Source organism: Chelonoidis abingdonii, chromosome 19 (assembly GCF_003597395.2).
Source record: "Chelonoidis abingdonii isolate Lonesome George chromosome 19, CheloAbing_2.0, whole genome shotgun sequence".
Lineage (NCBI taxonomy): Eukaryota > Metazoa > Chordata > Testudines > Testudinidae > Chelonoidis > Chelonoidis abingdonii.
The window spans coordinates 37,348,474-37,357,722 of record NC_133787.1 but is presented as its reverse complement, the minus strand read 5'-3'; the positions used below and the strand labels follow the sequence as shown (position 1 = coordinate 37,357,722).

Sequence of the window (9,249 nt, the reverse complement as noted above, 5' to 3'; positions counted from 1 at the left end):
AGACAAAAGACACACACCCAAAAATTCCCTCCCTGAGCTTTGAAAAATCCGGTTTCCTGATTGGTCCTCTGGTCAGGTGTTTGGTTCCCTTTGTTAACCCTTTACAGGTTAAGGAAACATTAACCCTTAGCTATCTGTTTATGACACCATCAACCCCTGTAAAATGGAGATGATAATTTCCAACCTTGGTAAAATAAATCACTTTATCTTATGTTCCAAAATGGTCATGCTGCAGGGTTCCAGCTGAGCTCCTGCAGGGATCAGCAAGGGTTTCCCCCACCCCACAAATCTTGTGGTGTTGCCATAATTTTTTAAAATCTGCTTCCACTGAAGCATCAGGGATGGCCATGGCCAGAGACAGGTTGTTGGATTGTGAGGTGGCACTGTGCATTCTTTCTCTCGGGTGCTTGGCTGGCTGGTTCTTGCTCACATACAGAATCTAACCAATCACCATATGTGGGGTTGGAAAGGAATTTCCCTCCAGGTCAGATTGGTAGTGATCTTGAGTGTGATTTTTGCCTTCCTCTGCAGCCTGTGGGTGCAGGTCACTTGCCAGGATTATCTAGGTGTATCTAACATCATCATTTCCCTGCTGTTGCAGGGGTCTCAGGTGCCTCTATCCTTCCCACTCTCTGTCTGTGGCACACAATAGTCTAGTCTCCTGTGGGCTGTAATACTTGGGTCTAGTTTCAGATGCTGGGTTTAGTGTGTGGATGCTGGGTGGTGGCCTGTGCTATACAGGATGTCAGACCAGATGGTCTGGTGGTTCTGTCCGGCCTTGAACTCTGACTTTGAGATCTTCTGAATAAAAGCTTCAGTCTCTGTTATAATAATAATAAATATTCAAAAAGGGATTGGATACTTCTGTGGATATCTAGAATATCCAGAGTTAAACAATCAACAATGACAGATTTTGGAAGCAATATTAAACAGTGTGCTTCAGGCCCCAAGTCTGTCTCTGACTATTAGGTCTCATCCTGGTCTCTGTGTGGGGCAGGTTATCTCACGTCTGCCTACTGCAGGATTCTTACACCTTCCTCTGAAGCATCTGGGGCTACTCCTTGTCAGAGACAGGACACTGGGCTAGTCTGATCCTGTCTGCAAACTTCTATGTTACTGGCTTTGTTATTAGCCAGACTATTACTTCAGTACCTCTCTGTGCCTTGAATGAAGTAACACGTTATATGTCTCATTTAGTATTTTGATCATTCTTCTGTTCTGTTTTAATTATTGTTCACTTATTATCATTGTATTTTAAGCGTGTACCATACCCAGTAAACTTCTAGGCAGCTGGGTGCTTTATAAATAAAGCTATCATTGTAATGAAATTAACAATAATTATTTTAAAATCAGCTTATTAGCATCAATTAGGTCTTCATCTTTGGATTCTGTAGGAACCTGAATATTTAAAGAACACTCAGTATTTGTGTTTGTTTCCCACTGACTTTTTAAAATGCTACAACAAGCCATTTATGGGAACAAAATAACTTGAGAGCTGACACTTCCATGGCACTTCTGCCATCCAGGATATGAACAGCTCTCATGTAAATTTGTCCTTGTGGGTGGTTGGCTCCTTGCAGCATTAAGAAAACCTGTGGAACAACATCAATACAAATAGCAATACAACACAGACACTAGATTCTGCAAGCACTCTTAATGGCAATATGAAAAGTTAGTTTAAAACAGACTGCCTCTACATTAAGGCAAATGGATCACATCCTCTCCTCTGTTACATTAACTTCAGGAGGGTTTGAAAGGATGTAACTGAGAGCAGAAATTAGCCCTACATTTGTAGATATACAAGGTAAATGTGAGCCCAACACTCCTGGTCCATCTCTGCTGTACCCATTTGGACCATTATTTCATAGGATTTACAGGGCAAGGACTTAATTTCATTCTCTGGCTTTTGTGGGGGAGGAGTATTTTGTATTTTCTTATAACAACACTTAAAACCTTTTTTTGTAGATCTCAAAGCACTTGACAAAATCAGGATTATAAGCATCACTATCTCCATTTCACAGATGAGGAAACTGAGTCATGGAGATGTTAAGGGTCTTAAGCCAGGCTAAACATGGCAGAGTCCCAACCTCAAGCCTCATCTCCCATCCACTGAACCAAGCTGCCCCTTGTGTGGTGATGAGTCACTCCTGTGCTAGGCTCCAGCCAATCCAAAAGCCAGGAACTGGTCTTGTGACTCCCAGATGAGGTATATAAGCCTCACAGGAGGAATAGCAGGTCAGTCTGCTCAACACCACTCTAGGGCTTGGAACTCATTCTTGCCTGATAGTGGCAACAGACTCCCCAAGCCTTAGTCCTCCTCCAACCTTGCACCAGCCCCACCCTGGCCTCCTGAGTCTGGCTCTGACCACTAGGCCTGACCATCCCCAGGACAATTTGACACCTCCCTTTTTTTTTTCTTACTGGTTGCACAGCACTCTACACCTCTATGGCAGTCTTCCAAAACAGTCATGAAAATTTGCTAGCCCAGGCACAAAATCAAATTGCTCGTCTGTGCCTAGTGAAAATACAAATGATATTTCACTTACCCATCAACTAAATTATTCACCCCAGGCATGTGGACAAGAACTTTGCAAGACTGATATTGATGATGATCCTTTTGGTTAGGGATGGCTGTGCAGGTGTAAGTGGTTTATAAGACATACAAATTATTGGGGCCCAAACAACCTCAGATGTTTGCCCTGAGACTTCAAATACCAGACTCCTATATAAATCCTCCTAAAATCACTTACATATAGCACAGAAGCATTCTTGCATTTAGCCTTCTTTTGGTCATTTATCCTGCCCTAGTGTTAGTGGTATGATAACAGATGGAGAGAGAATACACTGAGAAACATTGCTTATTGCATGAAGCATCCTGCATGGAGTTTATGATGGAGCACGTTCTCTGGAGTTAAAAGAATGCTCACTTGATTTATGCAAACTCTTCACCCCCAGGTTGTTGGCTTGTATGGGGTTTGTTAAAGAGAGACCTGGAAGAGCTACATAGACCCTTTTGTAAGTGTCCCACTAAGAATGGAGGAGTAGATATTCTCAGCATGGGCTTGGGGAGACCTGCCCATTCGGCACAGTGCTACTGTCTCTCTCCAAGGTCCTGAAGAGAGAAACAAGCCGGTCTTCAGAGACTAGATTGATGGAGCTGTGGGGTTTTTTCCCCCTGAAGTTTGGTGAGGTTAATTCAAATTGTGAACATCAATCAGGCCTAATCACTACTGTATCACTTCTCTATTTTAAGAGGGTGCTGGTTCTTGGTGGTATTTACCCAATGCTGCCTTAATTTCCAAATATAAAGTAGCTAAAATAGAGATAGGTAGGAAAGAAAATAGCTTTTAAAGCTATTTTTTTCAGTAGCCATTTTTAGGCCTGAGATTGGCAACAATTAATTTGATATTTTATTAATTTCCCCAACCCCACCTCTTAGTAACCATTGTTTTAGCAACTAGAAAGTCTGCTTCAAAACACAAAGCTTTTCGTGCTAGTTGGGGGGGGTGTGTGTTAAAGGATTTATGTGGCAGTACTTTATTTTCTAATCGAATTGTTTTTATAATTTCTTTCCCTTCGCCCCACCCCACCCCCACACATAGTTCAGCTTGGGAGAAATTGTTTAACATTTTAACCAAGCTGTACTGAGGTTTCAATTCAGAAATGAACTCAATGGGACAATTCACTTGCTTAAAGTTGTGCCTACAGTAACGTTCCTTGATGAATCAGGGCCTATGCCTTCAAAAGATTTCTGATCAGCCGCTCCATAAACAGCAGATCTGATTCACTTCTGCATTAATCCAGTTTAATGGTGGTATACTTCCAATGAAGTGACACTGTTGTAAAACTGGAGTAACCCAGCAGTAAATCAGGCCCAGTATCAGAATTTGACATAAAGCAAACAGTAAATCAGTCATTTGAAGCCTGTATAAATAAGAGTCCAGGCTAGAGGGCAGGAAGGGTTTGCATTCAGGGGAGTTGGGGTGTGATGTCTTTCCAAAATATGGTTTGTGTGGGAGTTATATCTATGGGACAGTGCATGGGATATGCATGGAAGTGAGTATATCTATATGCAGCAGGTGTGTGAGCGTGTAACTATCAGTGTGATATGGGGAAGCATGTGTTTGCAATGCACATGGTTGGGGCACATGTTACATGCATGTGGTTCTTTGTGTTTGTGGGATGTAATTATGTGGTCTGAGTGGATGTGTCAGGGAGACTGAGCATCTGTATGGGGCTGAGGGACTATGTGGGTATGTGTGGCAAGACTGAGCATGTGCCTGGCGATGTGTGTGTCTGTGGGAGGTGTGAGAGTCTGCGATCTCCATACGGGGGATGTGTGTGAGAGACAGGTGTGAGTACAATGTGTGTGTTGGGTGGGGGAAAGACACACAGGTCTGTGAGCAAGATAGGAAGAGTGGCTGGTGGAAACAAAACTGAATTCTTTGTATGCCATATCCTAAATCCAAGCTAAATGCACAATACATTTGTGCATTATTCCATGCAAAAGATGGCTTCCCGAAGTCAGCACTGGCAGGGGTCACTGGAGTTCTGAGACTTTTGCTGATGCTTTGCTGCTTTTCTATCTACTGTTCAAGAAAAAGTACAATTTTGAGTCAAATCCCCTCATTCACTAGCATCCTGCTTTTCAACTTCCCATTTGGTGACCCCTCATTTAGCACCAGTTGATTTTACCATACAATGTAAGGGACTGATGTTTAGCATTGGTGGCAAGCAACAGATGATGGGACAATGATTGCAATACACCTGAAAGTGACTAAACTAATAATCTGGCTAAATTAATGTGATACACATAATTTCTAATAGCTGCCTCTTTCTTATGATATCCAGACAATTATTCTTTCAATATAATGACTGCACGCATCTGGACCCAATTACCCAAATGCATAATGATCATTTAGATTTAGTGCCAGGAAGCCCGGAGATGCCCAGATCTGGCCTTTTTGCCCAGACAGAGTGGCGACATCCATTCAGGAAGGGACCGTGGCTGCTTAGTACCCAGGGATCCTGGAGCAGAGTTCACCTAAGTGTGATTTTTATTGGGTTCAGTCATCCCAAGGTGAGCATCAGAATGAGATGTTATGATGAGCGGTGCTTTGAAAAGAATACAACTAGGTCACACTGGAATATACATTTTGTGCTTTATATTTTCTCTTGGTAATTACAGGCCTAACCATAGGTACCACTTTATGTAGTTATCTATCACATCCTTTTCCCTACCCTTATAACTGAAATAACTTTGCTACAGATGCTATCCTTTTTTCTTTTCCCTAGCAATTTTCTTAACCCTTCCTAAAATAAGATTATTTTTTTTTTAATCGCAAGCACTGACTAGATGGGGATGAAAGCTTCGTTTCTGGTAGGTTCTTGAGAACTATGAATTGCTCATAGTCTGCCCCCAGTTTGGGTCTGGTGCCCTCGCTTCTCAAAGAACTGTTCTGCTGCAATTAGTCACAGGCATGCATTGCTGGTGACTGCGTGTACGTACGCATGCATGCACACTCTGCCAGTCTGATGACATGCAGTTCACGGAGCCGCGTAGTTTGAGACTTTTACAGCCTGACTTCTGTCTCTCTCTACTGAAAATGTTGTTTATCAGGGCCTAGATGTCACGAGGGGTATAGAAAGGCAGTACTATGGTCAGGCACATACATACAGGATCTGGACAGATTCTGTCCTAGCATTAAAAGTGCATAAGAAAAAAATCATTATTCCCCAAACCTAGAATACCTCTGCACAGAAGACTGTCAGTATTTAAAGACTGCTTCACAACGCAAACCAATAGGGTGACCAGATGTCCTGATTTTATAGGGACAGTACCGATTTTCGGGCTTTTTCTTATATAGGTTCCTATTACCCCCACCCCATCCCAATTTTTCACACTTGCTGTCTGGTCACCCTACAAAACAAACAGATTTAAAATGCGCTCCTGATTCTTTCCATGCTATGTGAAGCAGAAGGCTGCAATTGTATTTTCTTTTGGGGGGAAAACCCTAGCAATGTAAAATTAATTTTTTAAATAGACCATTCCATTTCTTTTTGGAAAAACTAAAATCTGTTTCAGGTAACATTTAATGTTGCCTTCTTATCTCATCATAAAGCAGTGAGCTCTGTTTGTAAGACATGTCTCTGGAAAGAAGAGCTTTTTCCCAGCTTCCAGGAAGACCGAAAATTGCAATGTTTGAGACCTCTCTCAGTCTAAGAGTTCTGGAAAAGAACACCATTGGCAAGCCCAGTTTTGATAGACACACACCCAGTAAAAACAGGCTAGCCTCATTAATTCCATTGGCTTCTAACAGATAGGCCTGATTCTTTTTATGGTGGCAGTTAGATTAGATGGAATGATACAGCCACTTGCAGCAGAAATGCAGCTGTTCGGCCTTAAAGCCTGTTAGTCTGACAATTTTTGATCACCCTCGCTGAGTTTTTTTGTGTTTTTATTTAATCCTCATTTCCCTTCAACATTTTATTAAGTCATGTTGAGGGAAGAGCTCTTTCTATCCCTCCTGAGCGCCTACAAAATGCATTATGCTGTAGTGAAATAGGAGCATAAGAATCCTATTTGAATTAAAGTCTCTTGCCTGGTATTATCACGTGTAGGTTTGTGTTTGGAGGGGACAGGAAGGTGATACATGGATGTAAAGATCTGACCCTTGCTGAGAGCATTTGCATCTGTTTCTTATAGCTAGAGTTTCAAATATCTGTACAAGATTTTGCAGTAGTGCAATGTCCATTCTACCCATGGCTGCTTCAGAGGCTTGGTGGAGATCCTACAGGTTATGGTGGTGCAGTCATGACTCTGAATCCAACTTGGCCTGTCTCCTTTCAACTTGGCTACACTGCCTCCTGCCTCCCTGGATTAGATCTGTGTCCCTCTTCCTCCCATACCCTTCTCTGAAAACCTTTGGTCATCTTTAGGGAGAAAAAGCTTAGAGCCCCATTGAACATATGATGCAGCTTGTGTCAAAGGGCTGGGATAATGCCATGCTGGACTGGCTTCCTGTACCCTATAGGAAACTGGTGTGATCATCACTCGGTCTCAACTAGCAGGCTGCAAACTCTGAAAGTTCAACCCAAACAAAGCCTCCCTCTTATGGGGGAGGCAGAGAAAATTTCTTCTAACCTCTTATTTCCATTCATCCCAGCTTGAGCCGTCTCAGAAGATACTAATGCATCACTTACCTCCATCTGAGTAGGTCTCTGTCCCGTAGCCATCCTGTAATCCATTGCTCCAGGTGCCTTCGTATTTGGCCCCATTGCCACTGCATTCGCGGACCCCATACCGTCCCTTAAATCCATGAGTCCACTCTCCTTTGTACACCCACTTCCCCTTGCTCTCCAAACCGATGCCATGGCGCTTGCCCTGTGCCCAGGTGCCCTGGTAAGTGTTGCCACTGGGCCAGGTGTAGACCCCCAGCACCTCAAAGCCGTGACTCCAGGAGCCTGTATACTCGCCTTGACCCTTCGGGCCGGTACAGATTCCATGGCCGTGAGCCTTTCCGTCCTCCCAACCTCCACAGTAGGAGCCTCCATCGTCAAAATTAAACCTTCCCCCACTGGACATGCATGTAATTCGGTTTGCAAATCCCCAAAAAGGTGAAAAAAGAAAATGGCAAAAAAATTGAATTATTATTTAATCAAATCTGCATCCTGCACCGGATCCAGGGTGCTGCTTAAGCCAATGTCTTGGCGTTATTCATTCTCGAGGAGGATCCTCCGGATCAGTTCCTTCTTCTTCTGCTGTGGAAACAGTATCACACCAAAAAAAGGGAGGGGGAGAGGGCGTGGGGGGGAATAGCAGCAAGAAGAGCAGCAGCTATAAGGTTTTGGTGCAAACGACTCCACCTAAAAATCATCCAACGCAGAGTCCAGGAAAGGGAAATAAAGGGGGGAGGGGGAAGAAGATGGGGGCAGAAACTACCAACAATTTTTTTTTTAAATCCCTGTCTCAACTCAGAAGAAATCAAGGGTCTCAGCCCCCCAGCTGTGACCTCCACCTGGGGCTGCGCGCTGCTGATACTGACTCGCGCGCCCCAGCCCTGGCAGAAGCGGCAGCAGCAGCAGCATATTGGAGACTCGTGGCTCAGCAGCAATGCAGTGTCTGTGTCTCCCCGTCGCACGCTCGCTCACACAGGCGCACACACACACCCCTCAGCCGAGAAAACAACTGAGCTGCTCTGATTCCTCCCCCCGGCAAACCTCACTCCGTTCGGCCTCCGCTCGGGGTTGGGAATAAGTCCCGCATCTTGGTGCAAAGATGCTCTCAGCAGTGGGAAGGCTGGGGTGGGGGGCGGAGGGAGGAGGGGTCTCTCTCTTTTTTTTTTTTTTTGTGTATCTCCAGTCTGGGTGGGAAAGAGGGGTCCTCTTGCTTCCCTCTCTCTCCCTTCGGTCCCCCCTTCCCTTCTTCCTGTCTTCCTAGTGGTTATAAATCTTCCTTATTAAGGACAACAGATCCTAGGCGGGCTGCTCTCGCTTCCATGCTCAGCCCGGATTTAAAGAGACAGGAACTGCGTAATGTGGAGACTCCCAGAACAGAGCTCTCCCATCAGACGCTTAACCCACTACCTCCTTGGACACAGCAGGCTTATCTCAGACAAAACAGGCGGCGGGGTTAGCCTGCAGCAGGGTGTTTATTCATGACAGGCTAGGATCTGTCAGCACAGAATCTAGAGGAAAAACAAACCCTCGGGCTTGTCTCCTTTATTTATTTATGTATTGCTGCCTCTACTGTTCCTCGCCTACCCTCCTCCCCAGATTTAATTGCTGGCTAGTCTGTACTTCTGGACCCTGTTTAAAATAAAGGAGAGTCGATTTATCTTAATGTTACAGGGCCAAGCATGTTGTTAACTCCCCACTGCAAAGTCTTGGGGCAAAAACTGCCTTTTGTACAGGGCCAAGCACACCAACAGTGCAAAAAGACATTATTAATTAGCTATCGCTTGTTATTGTTTAATGCGGACACCAGAGTCTGGGCTGTATTAATAAGCCATCTGCCCTTCTGTCTAATTCATATTAAAGTTGTCTCACTCATAAACCCCATTTTACTTCACGACCATCCTTGCCCCATAAAAATGTGCGTGAGAGCAAAGAGCCAGCAACAAACACCAGGCACTTGTGGAATTCTTACAGGCTAGAAAATGATCAACATACTGTAGCTACTCAAGACCATGCTCAGTGGAGCTGTAGTCACAGCAGCAGTGAATTCAGACCACACAAGGCTCTAATTCT

General features: G+C 44.2%; 1 protein-coding gene across 1 annotated transcript in view; it reads right to left on the bottom strand.

Annotated features, from left to right (window-relative positions):
- Nucleotides 1-7,913, bottom strand: part of JPH3 (junctophilin 3) — a 142,132-nt gene extending 134,219 nt beyond the window's left edge. The window contains exon 1 of the mRNA XM_032793756.2: nucleotides 7,204-7,913. Within this exon, the coding sequence (XP_032649647.1) occupies nucleotides 7,204-7,585 (382 nt within the window). The 5' untranslated portion in view covers nucleotides 7,586-7,913. The remainder of the gene's footprint in view (nucleotides 1-7,203) is intronic.
- Nucleotides 7,914-9,249: the final 1,336 nt, after the last annotated feature.